The sequence below is a fragment of the Tupaia chinensis genome, unplaced genomic scaffold, assembly GCF_000334495.1.
Source record: "Tupaia chinensis unplaced genomic scaffold, TupChi_1.0 Scaffold145093_1, whole genome shotgun sequence".
NCBI classification, from domain to species: Eukaryota; Metazoa; Chordata; class Mammalia; order Scandentia; family Tupaiidae; genus Tupaia; species Tupaia belangeri.
Genome location: NW_006204954.1, coordinates 1,800,182 through 1,817,375, shown reverse-complemented (window position 1 = coordinate 1,817,375; position 17,194 = coordinate 1,800,182). Strand labels below are relative to the sequence as shown.

Genomic DNA, 17,194 nt, shown 5'->3' with positions numbered 1-17,194 from the left:
GAATTTCTACTTTAAAAAAAAATTTAAAAATAAATAAGAATATGTAAAATTTTAACCTTATTTTATCAGTTTTATCAGTTGACAGGAAAGATAAGTCTACAATAAATATAGTATCTTAATGTTAGTCAGCACCTCATCTTTATTATTATTATGATTAACATTTAATGAGCACTTATTACATGCTGGATGCCATACACTTTCTATTAATCATGCTGTTTAATCTTCAAATGAATCCTGTGAGGTAGATAGGTAGGTAGTTTATTACATCCATTTTGTAGAGAAGAAATTATATTTACAGGGGTTCAGAAGTTCCCCAATATTGTATGGCTAGTAATGAAACCAGATCTTACCTGATTCCAAAATCCATACTCTTAACCATTATGACTATAGTTCATTACTTCTGTAAGTCTCTTAGCGCCTCCTCCCATTCTGGATTCCCTTTCTCCCTATTACCCCTGTACTTTACATCTCTCGTCCCTCTGGGATACCTAATCAAGGAAATATATGTAGAGAAAATCATGGATGTAACACTTCATGACAAAGCATTGATAAACTCCACTGATAAACTTTCCTGGCAAACTGAGATCATCTAAATCATAGGACATGAACCTTCAGGTATGGGGATAGAGAAATGGCTAGGGCTCTAAGAAAGATGCTGACCTGATGGATTTACTATATGGGAGCAGACAATAAAAAGGATATATATATGTCTTAAATGTAAGACCCACTAGTAAAATATGACACACTGAATATTCTTTGCTCTGACCAATCACTTCAATATTTCTTCTTCCCTTGAAAAATCAACAATTGGTAAGGATGATGATAGGCTAGGAAAGAAGTATGTGGCAGTGGTTCTGTCCCCCAGCATTCTCCCTCATAGAGAAGGGAAATATGTTCCTGAATTTCTATGAGTTAACGATCAAGCATGCAGAAAAAGGAAAACATAAATCCTTTATGAAGTGCACATTATTGCTAAAAAAAAAGTTCATAAAAATTTACATGGCTATACATTCCCTTGAAAAGACCTATATAATATATACACACAGTATATTTACTTAGCAAGTTAATATATTATTAGTAGAATATTAGATTTTTGAAAAATTAGCATGAGTCCAACTGCCATAAGAATCATTACAAATTTTGAAGTAATGGATTCTTAGTTGTAAAAAGTCAGTATAATGCCATCCTTCTCCAGCCATACTACAAGTAAACTAATCTGATTGGTTTTAATTATATCTTTATCTCAAGCCTAATGTAAGGGAGATAACTGATTAAAGAATGATGTAGGTTTCGGTGGTGTAGTGGTTAAAGTGCTAGACTCCCATATGGTGAACCGTAGAGTCCTGGACCTGAAGGCTTGAAACACACTAGGTATGTGCGGATGTGTGCCCAAGATCCCAAGAGGGAGGAGAAGGGATTATAGTGTAGCCATTCCCCCCTGGAAGTAGATTTCTCATTCTTTCTCTGTCTTTCCAGCTAGTGCACGTGCCCTATAGCAAAAATCTTTCTCTCAAAAAAAAAAAAGGGGGGGGATAATATACGTTTCATTTCAATATATAATTCCACTCCAATAGGACTATATGATCAATAAATTAAACAAAACTTGAAAGTACTGATTTCTAAAAATAAATAATGGCTTTCAATAATAAAATAAACATAGAAAACATCTATCCCTAGTTATGAAACAATTTATGCTACAAATACAAAGATTTTATTTTTCTAAGCAAAGGTATACATCTATATAAAACAGTAAGCAATATTAATATACATACCAATGATTGCAGGATTATTCTCATCTCTATTATCCATTTCAATAGCACTGCAGGATTTTAGCAGCTCTTTCATTTTTCCATCATCTGCTTCATCCAAAGTAGTCTTCTGTTGTTGATCTTTTTCATTAGGGTTTACTCCATGCTGTAATAGAATCTCAGCTACCTACAAGGAATTTTTTCAAAGTTATCTCTACAGATACCTAAAATGAATCATTTTGACTTTCATTGTAAGGCACCAAGCATTAGAAGTTATCAAAAAAGGGAACCAGCAGTTAGCGTAATGGCTATGTCGCTGGATTCCCACGTAGTTGACCGCGGTTCGTGTCCCGGACCCGGTGGCTTAAAACTCACGCCGGGCGCGTGTGCGTGCGTGCCCAAGATCCCGAGAGGAGAATGGAGGAGAAGGGATTGCGGCGTGACCATCCCCCCTGGGGGGTGATTTCTCGCTTTCTGTCTCTATGTCTCTCTCTGTCTGTCTGGCGAACGCACGCGCCCTACAGTGAAAATCTCTCCAAAAAAAAAAAAAAAAAAAAAAAGAAGTTATCAAAAAAGAAAAATAAAAAAGGAAGAAAGGAAAGAAAAAGAAGAAAGAAAGGAGGAAGGAAAAGAGAAAAATGATACAAAAAAAGTTCTGGGACCAGCAGGTAGTGTAGTGGTTAAGGTGCTGGACTTAAACATACATGACTACAGTTTGAGTCCTGGACCCGGTGGCTTGTAAATCACTCTGGGTACATGTATGAGTATACCCAAAACCCTGAGAGGAGACTGGAGAAGAAGGGACTGTGACGTGGCCATTCCCTTTGGGGCTGATTTCTCACTTTCCCTCTCTCTGTCTCTCTTGTCTCTCATCTGTCTCTCTCCAGTGAATGCACGTGCACTATGGTGAGAACCTAAAAAAAAGTTTTCAAATTCTGGTCAAAAAATATTAAAATCTTTTAAAAGAGTTATTTGTATTTAAGTTTATTTATTTACTTATTTTAATTTCACTAGAGAGGAACAGAGTGGGGTGAGGGGAGTGAGAAAGCAAGCTACCAGGTCTGGGACTTGAACCGTGGTCAGCCAGGTGGGAGGTCCAGTGCCCTTAACCACCATGCCAACTGCTGTCCCCAAGAAAATTTTTTATTAAATTTGCTATGGCAATTGTAAACCAAACCACTGATATGGCCTGAATGGTCCTCATCAAAGAACCAAACACAACAAAAAATTAAAATTTGCTGCCTTCCTTGCAGTAAGCAGTAGGCATAGGTAGGTCCCATTCTAGATCAGCACTGCCCAGTAGAACTTTCTGCAATATGAAATGTTCTGTATCTGCTCTGCCTAGTAGGGTAACCTCTAGTCACATGTCGCTACTGAGCATTTGACATGTGACTAGTGTGAATGAAAAATTTTAAATTTTATTTAATTTATTTAAATTTAAGACAGCACAGTATAGATGCTATGCAAATTAAGTCACTTGCATGCAAATATAGAATTACTGGTAACTGGAAGGATTTATCCTCTCTTCCTAACAAAGCTCCTTGTTCTTGGGACCAGCAGTTAGTGTAATGGCTATGTGGCTGAACTCCCTGTAGTTGACCATGGGTCAAGTCCTGGACCTGGTGGCTTAAACTCATGGCAGACGTGTGTGTACGTGCCCAAGATCCTGAGAGCAGAATGGAGAAGAAGGGATTGTGGCATGGCCATCCCCATTGGGGGGTGATTTCTCGCTTTCTGTCCCTCTGTCTCTGGCGAGAGCACACATCCTATAGCAAAAATCTCTCCAAAAAAAAAAAAAAGCTTCTTATTCTTCCCCAAGGTGCTGGAGGACAGGATAAAAAAGGGAGTGAGTCACTTCAGAACTATATTATATTATAAACTACATTATATACTGCTATTAGACATAGTTGAATAAAGATCTATTCGAACTAGACTAGGAACATGATACCCATTCTAACATTCTTTCTATGCAAATATATGTATCCTCAATATCAGACTTATATTCACAGAACATTAAAGATAGAAATTTAGAAATAATCAACTCTAACCCTATCCTTTTACCAAAATAAAAAAAGGAAACTGAGGCCAAAAAAATGGTTGTACTTTTTTTGGAGAAAAAAGTTTCTAATACAAATAAGTAACTCAAAGTTGTGTATTAGAAGTAAATTTGTAATTGATCAAAGTTAAGAGTACTTACTAATTAAATTATGATATAAATTCATTAGTGAAAATAAAAACAGTAATCCACTTGTAAAAGGCAAGCTAGTGACTCAAAACATTGAAAAATCTTCTAATTGGGAAAAGATAGTCAGGATTTTATAAACATGGCGACATACTATATATGCCAGGAGATTTTTATCTTTCTGTTTGTGAATGGGCAGGCAGAGAAATTGAGCATCAAATGGGCCATTTGAAATGATAAAGAATAGCTCTTATTTGTTCTATCAGCCTAGAGATAGCACAGTATAAAGGAAAACATTCCTGTTTTAAAGTGAAGCACCCTTCTATTTGCTTTATCCAAGTTACCATTTCTGAGCCTCATTTTGATCACCTATAAGGATTAAAAGTGAATCCTCGTGGGGACCAGCAGATGGTGTGGCAGTTAAGGCACTGGACACTCCCACATGGCTGACTGCGGCTCAAGTCCTGGACCTGGTGGCTTACTTTCTCACTTTCTCTCTCTCTCTCTCTCTTTCTCTGGTCAAATTAAAATAAATAAGTGAATAAAGAAAATTAAATAAAATACTTCTTAAAACAAAACAAACAAACAAAAAAAAAAAAAACACTGAGTCCTTGTAAACTATCTGGCACATGTTGGTTTCTAAGCCTGGTTGATAAGTAGCCACTTGCGGAGTTATTTAAAAACACAAATTCCTTAGATCATCCCCAGAGTTGAATTTAGCAAACTGGGAATCTAGGCTTGATCTGCAGAAAATTATTCATAGCATATGGAAGAGAGAGAAAGTTATTTTCAGAAAAAGCAGCCTTTCCAGTCTTTTAAAAACACAAGCCATATTAATGACTATTCTGCCAATCTGCTAAGAGGAGGCTTCTGTAGACCTTGCCTTTAATATATTAACATGGATTTCCTTAATATATTAATTTGAAATCAAAATAATCTCAGAGAAAATGGAGCCCTGAATGACCATTTTTTCAATAATAGTCATTTATAGAAAAAAATTTAAGAGCAACAAGGCAGCAAGGCACTAAACAGGAAAAGCTAATGTTGGGAGAGAGAGTTCTGCATAGCATGATGGGATAGGCTGAGGGACAAAGAGCTCAGCAAAAATTAGGTGACTAAGAAACAGGCCTTTGCCCTGTTAAAATGATAAAGAATAGCTTTTCTCAAGTGATCATTACTATAATCCTGAGTTGGAAATAACCAATTTGACCCTCTGTAGTCAATCCCCTCCCAAGATCCTTTGGCTCCTGGCAACCAATTATCTGCTTTTATTACTTTAAATTTTGCCTTTTGTAGAACTTCATATGAATGGAATTATACAGTATATAGTATTTTGTGTCTACCTCTGTGACTTAGCATAACACCTCTGAGATTGACCCATATTGTTGAATGTATTAATAGTTTGTTTCTTTTTATAATTTAATTACTCATTTCCCAGTTGATAGACATGCAGGGTCCCTTCCTATTTGGGGCTATTATGAATATGATGCTATGGACACTTATGTACAAGTTTTTATGTGAACATATGTTTTCAATTCTCTTGGGTATATATTTAGGAGTTGAATTGCTGGGCCATATGGTAAGTGTTTAACTTTTAGAGGAACTGCCAGATTGTTTTCCACAGAGGCTGCATCATTTTACATTCCCACTGGCACTATAAGTTTCAATTTCTCCACATTCTTGTCAGTACCATCTTTAATTCTGAGAGACTCTTTGCTGGGTATAGAATTCTAGGTTGACAAGTGTTTAGCTATCTTAGATCAAGATGATAAAACAGGAACAAAAGGGAGGAAGTGAGTCAAAAGTAAAATAAGTGATCAGCAGTTGGGGTAATGGCTATGTCACTGGTCTCCCACGTAGTTGACCACAGTTTGAGTCCCAGACACGGTGGCATAAATTCATGCCGGATGCATGTGTATGTGCCCAAGATCCCGAGAGAAGAATGGAGGAGAAGGGATTACAGCATGGCCATTCCCCCGAGGGGTGATTTCTTGCTTTCTGTCTGTCTCTCTCTGTCTTTCTGGCGAGTGCATGCGCCCTACAGCAAAAACTTGTCAAAAAAAAAAAAAAAGTAAAATGAGACAATATTAGAAAAACTGCCACACAGAGAGAAAGTTAATTAAGACATAAAGAAAGACAGGCCCAGCAGATGGTATGGTGGTGAAGGGCACTGGACTCCCACATGGCCCACTGCGGTTTGAGTCCCAGACCTGGAGGCTTGCTTTCTCACTTTCTCTCACTATGTCCCTCTCTGGTCAAATTAAATTAATCAATAAAGTCAAATAAAATAATTCTTAAAACAAAAAAGACATGAGGAAAGAGATATACAGACAGGCACAATAGGATCTTCACACCATGATTCATCCCCAGCCTCAGCTAACCCAGATCACAGGCATGTTCTAGGCGTGTACAGGGAAGCCCCAGATATGTGAACCCAGGACCTTCCTATGTGGGTCCAACATTTTAGAGTGTTACATTACTGCTCTGCCACCATCTGGTTCCTCCTTGTTTTTTACAGATAGGACATCTATCCATAAAATAAAGATAATAAAGACATGGAAGGTTATTACAAAAGCAAACTTTAACTGTATCACCATTAAGCAAAGTAATAAAAGTGATCCTCTAAATGATCAGCAAACTATGGCCCATGAGCCAAATCTAGCCCTCCATCTGATTTTATAAATATATTTTTACTACTACACAGCCACACCCACTTATTTACATATCCTCTATGACTGCTTTACACTGTTTCAGCAGTTGAATAGTTGCAGAAGATTCTGTGACCCAGAAAACCTAAAATGTTTACTGTCTAGCCCTTTACAGAAATGATCTACTAACCCCTGTTTTTAAACTGGTACTGTCCACCAGAATTTTCTGTGAAGATGGAAGTGCTTTAATCTACAGTGTTCAATATAGCAGCCACTTATACCACACATAGGTATTAAGTACTTAACATGTAGATCATGCTTTTTTTTTTTCTTTGGAGAGGTTTTCGCTATAGGGCGCGTGCGCTCGCCAGACAGACAGAGAGAGACATAGAGACAGAAAGTGAGAAATCACCTCCCGGGGGGGATGGTCACGCCACAATCCCTTCTCCTCCATTCTCCTCTCGGGATCTTGGGCATGCACGCACACGCGCCCAGCGTGAATTTAAGCCACCAGGTCCAAGACCTGAACTGCGGTCAACTACACGGGAGTCCAGTGACATAGCCATTATGCTAACTGCTCGTTCCTTTTCTTTTTTTTTTTTTTTTGAGAGTTTTTTTGCTATAGGGCATGTGTACCCATCAGAAAGACAGAGAGAAAGAGAGAGAGAGACAGAAAAAGAGAAATTAACCCCAGAGGCAATGGCCATGCCACAATCCCTTCCTCTCCATTCTCCTCTCAGGATCTTGGGCATGCACGCACATGCACCTGACACGAGTTTAAGCCACGGGGTCTGGGACTCGAACTGTGGTTGACTACATGGGACTCCAGCAACATAACCATTATGCCAACTGCTGGTCCCCAAAATGTAGATCATGCATCTGAAAAACTCATTTAAAAAAAAAATGTATTGCCAAGGGAGCCAGCAGTTGACATTGTGGTTAAAGGTGCTGGACTCCCACATGGGAACCGTGATTCAAGTCACAGACCAGGTAGCTTGCTTTGTCACTTTCTCTCTTGCGCACTCTGGTCAAATTATAAATAAATAAATTTCAATAAAATAATTCTTTAAAAAAAGATTTTTTTTAAAGAAAATTTTATTGCCAGAGACCAGCAGTTGGTGTAATGATTACATCACTGGACTCCCATGAGGTTGACTGCAGTTTGAGTCCTGTACCCAATGGCTTAAAACTCACACGGGCATGTGTATGCCCAAAATCCTGAGAGGAGAATGGAGAAGGACTGCAGTATGGCCATCCTCCCTGGGGGGGGGGGGGGGGGCAGGTTTCTCGCTTTCTGTCTCTCTGGTGAGCGCACGTGCCTATAGCAACAATCTCTCTAAAAAGAAATTATTGCCAGAGGATATGTGCATGCACGAGAGCTAGAAAAACCCACAATGGGGCATGATCATGCTGCAATGTCTCTTCCTCCACTTCTCCGTCCCATCAGGATTTAGAGCATGCATGCACATACACTCAGCATGTTTTTCAAGCTTCTGGGGACAAAATTCAAACTGCAGTTGGCCTGTGGGATCCAGTTTCCAATGCAGTGTTTAACCACTGCCACAGAATTGATACTAAAAAACCAAATTTTAAATTTAATTAATTTTGAGCCAACCTGTGGCCTGGTGGTTAAGGTGGCTGGATCCCACATGGCCAACTATGTTTGAATCCTGGATAAATGGCTTAAAAAACACACTAGGCATGTGGGTGTGCATACCACATCCAAAATCCCAAAAAGGAGGGAGAAGTGGTAGAAAAGAGATTATGGAGTGACCATGCCCCATGAAGGCTGTTTTCTCACTCCTACCTCCCACTCATTTTCTCTCCTGAGAATCTATGTACTCTCTGGCAAAAAAATTTCAAAATTAAATAATTTGAGGGCCAGCAGGTGGCGTGGTGGTTGAGGTGGTGGACTCCCACATGGTCACCACAGGTCCCAGACCTGACAGCTTGAAACTCACGTTGAGCACATGTGTATGCATGCTCAAAATTCCAAGAGGAGAATGGAGGAGAAGGGAATGTGGTATGACCATCCCCCGGGGGGTAATTTCTCTCTTTCTGTCTGTCTCTCCAGCAAATGCACATATCCTATAGCAAAAATCTCTCTCTCAAAAAACAAAAAAAGATTTTAACTAATTTAAATAGCCACATATGTCAAGTGACTACAGTACAGGACACCATAGCTCTAGACCAAATTCTTCCTTCATGGGTAAAGATACATCTTTCATAAACAGCAGAACCAGGCTTAGAATTTAAGTTTTCCAACATGCATTTTCATGTTTTATCCATTAAACCAAGTTCCCTTTTTGTTGTTTTCTGTGGTTTTCAGCTCTTAGTATTTATTTTCACAGAGGACCTTTTATATATGAGTAATCCTCTTCTCAGTTTTTTGAAGTTACCAAATTTCTAAGAAGGAAGAGAAAGCCTTCAAAATAGGAAAATTCACACTACTGAAGATCACTTATAAAATTTGACCCTGCATATTGACATCTTGCCCTGCTTACTAACATATCTTTCCTATCTATAATATAACTTCAAGATCTTTCTTTTGTTTATTGATCAGTTTACATCTGGTCATGGATACTGAAAACAGCTAACAATAAATAGAAATGCACTTTGAGTTATTTACATAGTGAAAATGAGGACTGACAACATGGCCTGATGGTTAAGAAAGTCAGATCTGATATGGTGAGACTGCAGTTGGAATTCCAGTCAGCAGCTTGAAAACACTAGTCTCTGTGTGTACATGCCCCAAATCCTGAAAGGGTGAAGAGACAAAGGAGAAAGTGACCCACTGCAGTATGACATGCCCCACTGGGTGAGGGGGTTGCTTTTTCCCCCTCCCTCTGTGAGCCCAAGTGCCCTATGGCAAAATCTGAAAAAAAGAAAGAAAGTGAAAAGATACAGAATTTTCTGAAGTCATACATTAAAGTAATGGCAGAGAAATGGTTCAAGTACCTGCGAAGGCACTGATTTGTAAGAACAGACAGACTAAAATAGGGAAAAAATCACAAGATTCTAATATGAAAGGATTCAAAGGAGACCTAGGGAGGACTCATGATGCCTCTTAAAATTCATGGGAAAAAAATTCTTCCTTGATATCATGATGCAAAATCATGAAATAAAGGATGTACTATGTTATGCTAAACTTTGCCAGAAAATTCAGCTAGGAAAACACATTGTATTCAGTCTTTTGCTGTGCTAGACATTAATATATGTTTCAAATAGAACTTAAATTTAATATCGTTTAGAAAAGTATTTTAGCATGATAGGCCTGAGACTGCTGTCCAGAAAGATTGCTTGCGTCTTGGCTTTCAGCTGGCATCTGTGCACTTAGCTGGAAAACAGCACCCTACACTGATATAAAACTTTGTATAAGGTAAGTTAGGGTAGCTTACTTGCTTAAACATCTACACAAGCAATGTGATTTATGCTTCTCAGAGTCTGAAATTTGGTACACGTTAGGCTGAAAGGTGCCTATGATAAAAAAAAAATCTTGGACTTTGAGTCTCTAACAGGCTTCCCTAGGCAGAAATATTGCATGTTACTAAATTTTCATTACTGGGAGAAGGGTAACCTCTCATGAGGAAGAGAATATAGGAGAGTCTTCACATAGGTTCATCTAGATTCCACTTGTATCTTTTTCTCTTATGATCTGGATAGGTATCCTTAGCACATTGCTGTAGTAAAGCTAAGCCACACATAAAACTACATACAGAGTTCTATAAATCCTTCTAACAAATTTGCAAATGTAGATAACGCCCAGCACAAATACAAATAAAATGAATTTTCTTTTGTTTTATTTGGCATTTTCAGAATTATGTGCAAAAATCTGTTTTCTCTTACTATGAAATTTTTACCCTTATTTAAAAGGCTCAAGTGACCTGTTACCTATACAAATAAAAAGTTGGTTCATCACTTTAATGATCCTTTCTGCTTGATTACTTCCATTTTGTGACCACATAAACTTAAGCATCTGTCTATTCTTTTAAATTTTAAATATCTTAAAGGACATAGAACTTCTTTTGGTCAAAAGATGCCACGCAGACATTAACCTACCCACTCTGGTGCTATTTTTAAATCATTAGTAGTTCACATCTTATATCTCCATAAGTCATATATTCATAAGTCATATATTCAAGAATATATCTTTCACATGATTACATTTAGGCTGAAAATGATAGACATATACCTTATAGTTTTGTTTAGAGGTTTTTGCTATAGGGTGTGTGCGCTCGCCAGAAAGACAGAGACAGAAAGCGAGAAATCACCCCCCAGGGGGGATGGCCACACTGCAATCCTTCTCCTCCATTCTCCTCTTGGGATCTTGGGCACACACACACGCACCTGGCATGCGTTTAAGTCACAAGGTCCGGGACTCGAACCACAGTCGACTACATGGGAATCCAGTGACATAGCCATTATGCCAACTGCTGGTCCCCGTAGAGATACACTTTCACAAAATTAAATGTAAGTCACCAGGCTCTAGATCCAGCCTTGATGGCACAGATAGTAGGACTCTGACTTGCAGTGCTGGAAGCCACATGGCCTATTGTGGGTTTGAATCCTGAGTCAACTTGAAATACACCAGGTGCCAGTGAGCTTGAGAGCTGGGGACAAGGGTTCTGGCATGACCATACCCTGCTAGGGGTGCCTGTCTCTTTCTCTCTCTCATGTGCCTGTGCACATGCTCTTTCTTGTGTTCTCTCTAATAAAAGAAACAGATAAATTTTTTTTAAAAGTCACCAAGCCCTTAATAATATAGATCAACAGATAAATAGGTATTTTCATGATAGATCCAAAGAATTTTTTCTATGAACCCTGGTTTTATATTGTTGCTGGTGGTGTTTCCTTGACTTTTTTTTTTTTTCAAAACCAATAATTACTCAAGTCTATACTGTCTATTGATAACAGTAAAATTTTCGCCCAAGGTTTGTCAAACAAAAAGATGAGTTAAAAAATCTGAAGTTTTAAAGTCTAGATCTGAAACTCAGTGTCACTGAAATAATGACCCTAGCAATCTTCTCTCCTAATATTTTTACCATGACTGCCTGATAAAAATAAATAAATATGATTAATCCAATTAAAAGATAGGCAAATGAGCTGAACAAACAACTCTCTAAGGAAGACATACAAATGGCCAAAAAGCATATGAAAAAATGTTCAACATCCCTCATTGTAAGGGAGATGCAGATCAAAACCACAATGAGATACCACCTAACCCTAGTCAGAGTGCTAAAAATTAAAAAAAAACAAATAATGATAAGTGCTGGAGGGGATGTGGTGAAAGGGGAACACTCTTACACTGTTGATGGGAATGTAAATTGGTCCAGCCACAGTGGAGAAGATACGGAGGCTCCTCAAATACCTTCAAATAGAACTACCGTATGATCCAGCAATTCTACTTCTGGGTATCTACCCAAAGGACAGGAGAACACTCTGTCAGAAAAGTGCTTGCACATCTATATTCATTGCAACTTTATTCACGATTGCTAAGACTTGGAACCAACTGGGACCAGCAGTTAGTGTAATAGCTATGTCACTGGACTCCCATGTAGTCAATCGCAGTTCGAGTCCCAGACCCAGTGGCTTAAACTCACGCCGGGCACGTGTGCAGGTGTGCCCAAGATCCTGAGAGGAGAATGGAGAAGGGATTATGGCATGGCCATCCCCAGGGGGATGATTTCTTGCTTTCTGTCTCTCTGTCTCTCTCTTTCTAGAGAGCACATGTGCCCTATAGCAAAATCCTCTCCAAAAAAAAAGACTTGGAACCAACCCAAATGTCCACAAACAGATGAATGGATTGAAAAATTGTGGCACATATACTCCATGGAATACTATTCAACCATAAAAAAAGGCCCTGGAATTTGATAGAAAATGGACAAATATGGAAGATTTGTTGCTGAGTGAAGCAAGGCTATGAAAGAGAGACATTGCCATGTCTCCACTTAACATATACTGACTGTCTGCATTCTATGGTAGAGACTGAAAGACTGGAGAACATAAACATATTAAAAATTGTAATGGACACTAGAGACAGTGTGAGAGGGGAAGAGCATAGGTAATTTGGGGGAAAAATGGAGAGGTAAGACACTTGTCGGAAATAGATAGGGGCTATTGTCTGTTGATGAGGATGTGTATGGTGGTCTCAGCTAGGGTGGACTGAGGTGCATGTCATGCTGGGTAAAGTCTCTTCGCAGTCTAAATGAGGTATAGCAATTTAATGTATGAATGATAATGAAAATATATAAAAATAAATAAAAAGGAGAAAAAGACACAAAAGAAACTCCAGAAATAAACAACTCATGTTTTTACCATACCAAGAAAATTTGACTTAAAAAATGTATTTCACCTATTATCATCACTGTAACTAGACTCTATGTGCACAAAAATAATTTTAGATAGTTAAAATTTGAATGCATTAGATTTATAGCTTGTGTTTACTCTGACTTATATGAATTATGTGATAAAGACATAATGAAAAATGATTAAGATATATACTGATTTTTCAATTCATATACATTATATCTTCATTTGAGATTTAAGCAGGTCTTAAAAGTCATTTTTTAAGGAATCATTTAATTCTCAGTTTAAAATATCTTCCTTTTCTTCACTCATTTTCCTAAGAAAAGGTAACAAGAAAATAAACTGATAAACTCTGTACCTTTAAATGATTGATTGTAACAGCATCATGTAAGGGCAGAATTCCATCTAGATTTTCACAATTAACATTAGCACCAGCTTTTAATAATTCTACAATTACATTAGATCTCTCATTAGATTGTTCATGAAGTGGCATCCAACCTTAAAAAGGAAAAAAGAAAAAAGAAAAAAACCCTGATCTTTATAAATCAATATTCAAATAATATATTACTAAGATTGCTTGGGATTAATGGAATAATTATCTATATTAATCCATATGTATATATTAAGTACTGACCAAAAAAAATAAAATAAAAATCTACGGCCTTAAAAACATTGTTTCATTTTTTAAAACAAATTAATCTCCTTACAAATATTTGTTGATTCAAGTCCCCAAACAGAAGACTCATAGAACATAAAATATAATGGAACCAGAGTGAATGCTAATCACTTCAATTTGTTTCAGTTCAGATATTAAAATGACTTTCTGGGCTGGTAGGTGTCGTGTGGTTAAGGATGCTGGACTCCCATATGGCTGACTGTAGTTTGAGTCCCAAACCTGGTAGTATGCTTTCTCACTTTCTCTCTTTCTGTCCCTCTCTCTCTTTCTCCCCCTCTCTCTCTTTCTCCATCCCTCTGTGGTCAAATTAATAATAAATAAATAAAGTTAAATAAGTATTTTTAGAAAAGAGACTTTTAATTTTAAAAAGTGGCTGACTTTCATGTTTGTTTCTTTGCTTTATCACAGTTCTCTTTAAAAATGATTCTCATTTCATTCAATCAACTTTTGTGTTTTTCCCTGTGGAATTATTCACACAAGATTATTTTGTGCTTAAGCAAAATGATGTGATCAATATTTAAAATGGAGATTTAGAATAAAAATAAGAGAAGAGAAAAAAAACAGTCTAAAGGGGGGAAAAAGAGAAGCAGGAGCAGAAACATGAAAAACTCTTGCATTCTCCAAATTTAGGAATAGAATTAAGGCTCCCTAGAAAAGGGCGCAACTCCTTTTACTTTGTCTTCTATTCTCTATGTCTCTAAATGTAAACCTCTAAATGCTCCCAAATGAACGTTACAAACTGTTTCAAAAGATAAAGTTACTTTAACAATGACAAACCTTGCTATTCAACTAAATACGAATACAGCAAAAAAGGACTGTTCAAAGTTATTAGTTAACTCCTGCATCAGCCAGTATCAAAACTGGGCTAGGAGAGGAGGCAGAGATGAAACGTGTAAGATCCAAATCTCCATTATCTTTTAGATTCACACCTGCTCCAGATTCTTTTAGAGCTTTCACTAAAGACAAATTTCCTCTTCTGGCAACTAAATGAAGCTGACTTTCCCCTCTGGCATACCTCTTATTGATTCCAGCTGTTTTCATTTCTGTAACTTTGCCAAGCAAAACAGAGACTTCTTTTCTGCCAAATGCTGATTATTATAAAGGATCTTAGAAAACACACAACTTCCTCAATATATCCCAAGCAGAGTGTACTACACAGAAACATATTAATACATCAAATAATTTTATCACTGATGTTGTTGTTTTAAAGTATAACTTATGAGGAAATTATAAAGCATCTAAACACATTATTTTGCATTTATCCTAGCAGTTGGTTAGTCACTCTATCAGTTGATTAAAGCAAATAAATTCGCTCCTATACTGATCTCACTCTCAGCAGTCCTTTAGCAATGGACAAAATTTTCTCAAAGCAAACAAATGATATTATAAAAATCCTTTCTATTGCTATTTTGTATCTTAATGAGAATATTCCTGTCCACATGTAGTGCCAGTTACCAAAATATGGCCTCCTGGATTTCCTGTTTTTCTACCATATTTTTAAAATGTAATAGAGTCATTATCCAAAGTTTCTTCTACTAATCTTATCCTTACAATACAAGTTATAAAGACTAAAGTTGGAACTAAAAGTAATGGACTAATCACGTTTTTCCCCATTTTCTAACAAAACCACGTTAAAATGACAGTAAAAGATATTTTTAAAGTATCATAGAAAGAAAATAGGAGAAGAAAAAAGAGAGGATAAAGTTTAGCAAATATGGAAAAACTGGAAAGTCAGAGATGGAGAAGAGTGAATTCATTTGGCAGAGTAGTGAATGCTCCAAACCAAGTCCTACAAAGGAAATTACAGAAGAGAGTCTACCTGAACCCAAGCATTCAGCACTTGGGGGCATCAAGCACTCCGATGCGGGTTTACAGAATAGGGCTGGAAACAGGAAGATTGATCAAAAGTTTCTACACAGAAAAGTTGCAACTCCAAGTTCCAGTTCCCTTCTCCAACCCTGAATTGACTGGCAGCCACTTCTCTTACCCCAGATCCCCATCCCCAATCAAGGAACCTGGAGGTTTATTTTCTATAGAAACTGCATCAGAGAAGCTTCAGACTAAGTTGCAAGGCGAAACAGAAAGTAAGGGTGATGAAACATAAAAGAACATTCATTAAATCAGCAGTTGACCAGTACCAACAAGGAAATGTATTAGAAATGCAAATTTTCCAGCCCTCCTGGAGCAGCCTGCCTGCTCTGAAGGGAACACTCTTAAATGGCTCTTAATAATCCTCACCTTCTGGTAGTTACGGCTTTGTATATTTCTCTCCTTTCTACTAACTTGTTTCTAACCAATAGAATACCTTAATATTGAGGGTATTACATTTCCTTGATCCCAAGAGATGGTAATGTTTTTCTGTCCTGCTAGAAGACTCTCCCACTTGCTTCCAGCTTGTATGCTTTGATGAAGCAAGCAGCCATATAAGAGAAGCCCATGCAGCGGGACCAGCAGTTAGCATAATGGCTATGTCACTGGACTCCCACGTAGTTGACCACGGTTCGAGTCTCAGACCCAGTGACTTAAACTCACGCCAGGCATGTGTGCGTGCGTGCCCAAGATCCCGAGAGGAGAATGGATTGTGGCGTGGTCATCCCCCTAGGGGGTGGTTTCTCGCTTTCTATCTCTCTGTTTCTGTCTGTCTGGCAAGTGCACGTGCACTATAGCAAAAACCTCTTCAAAAATAAATAAATAAATAAATAAAATAAGAGAAGCCCATGCAGCAAGAAACTGCGAATGGCCACCAGTCAAAAGCCAGCTAGGAACTGACATGCTCAGTTCATCAACTCTCAAGGAACTGAATTCTGCCAACAACCACATGAGTTTGAAACTAGTTCCTTCCGTACACTAGCCTTCAGATGAGACCCAAATCTTCATCAACACCTATGCAGCCTATGAAAAGTTCTGTCAGAGGACCTGGCTAAACCATCCCAATTCCTGAACTATGGAAACTGTGAGATAATAAATATGTGTTGCTTTAACTATTAAGTTTGTAATAATTTGTTACACACTAGTAGAGATAATATATCTACTGAATCATATGCTCTGAATGTAGGACCCAGAAATCTGTTTTCTTTCCAGATAATTCTGATAAAAACTAAGGTTTGAAAATTAGTGCATTAAACCATGAGCCCCTTCCTGCTCTATTTCCTAAATGTCAGAAACCATATATATATATAAATTCAGGGCAAGATATTTAAAAATTAGAGGATTATTCTCTAAAAAATAGATTCTCAATTATATGAATCACAGAGAAGATTGAGAGCCTCAGATCTATCTTTATTGACACCTAGACAAAAGCATATTGATTGTTCTTTAGAGATTTGCACTCAGAAATTTTTTTTGGAGAGGTTTTTTGCTATAGGGCGCGTGCGCTCGCCAGACAGACAGACAGACAGAAAGCGTGAAATCACCCCCCATGGGGGATGGCCACTCCGCAATCCCTTTTCCATTCTCCTCTCGGGATCTTGGGCACGTAAGCACACGCACCCGGTGTGAGTTTAAGCCACTGGGTCCGGGACTCGAACCACGATCGACTACATGGGAGTCCAGCGACATAGTCATTACGCTAACTGCTGGTCCAAGAAATCCTTTACTAGAAGAATTAAACACATACACACACACTATATATAGT

The 17,194-nt window shown here is 37.8% G+C and overlaps 1 protein-coding gene across 1 annotated transcript in view; it reads right to left on the bottom strand.

Moving 5' to 3' along the window:
• ANKRD31 (ankyrin repeat domain 31) overlaps positions 1-17,194 on the bottom strand; it is a 145,894-nt gene that overhangs the window by 44,295 nt on the left and 84,405 nt on the right. Inside the window, exons 16-18 of the mRNA XM_027767980.1 lie at positions 13,243-13,382; positions 1,773-1,935; positions 1-6 (exon numbers count right to left, since the gene is read on the bottom strand). The exon at positions 1-6 is cut by the window's left edge and continues 113 nt beyond it. Coding sequence (XP_027623781.1) covers positions 1-6; positions 1,773-1,935; positions 13,243-13,382 — 309 coding nt within the window. The remainder of the gene's footprint in view (positions 7-1,772; positions 1,936-13,242; positions 13,383-17,194) is intronic.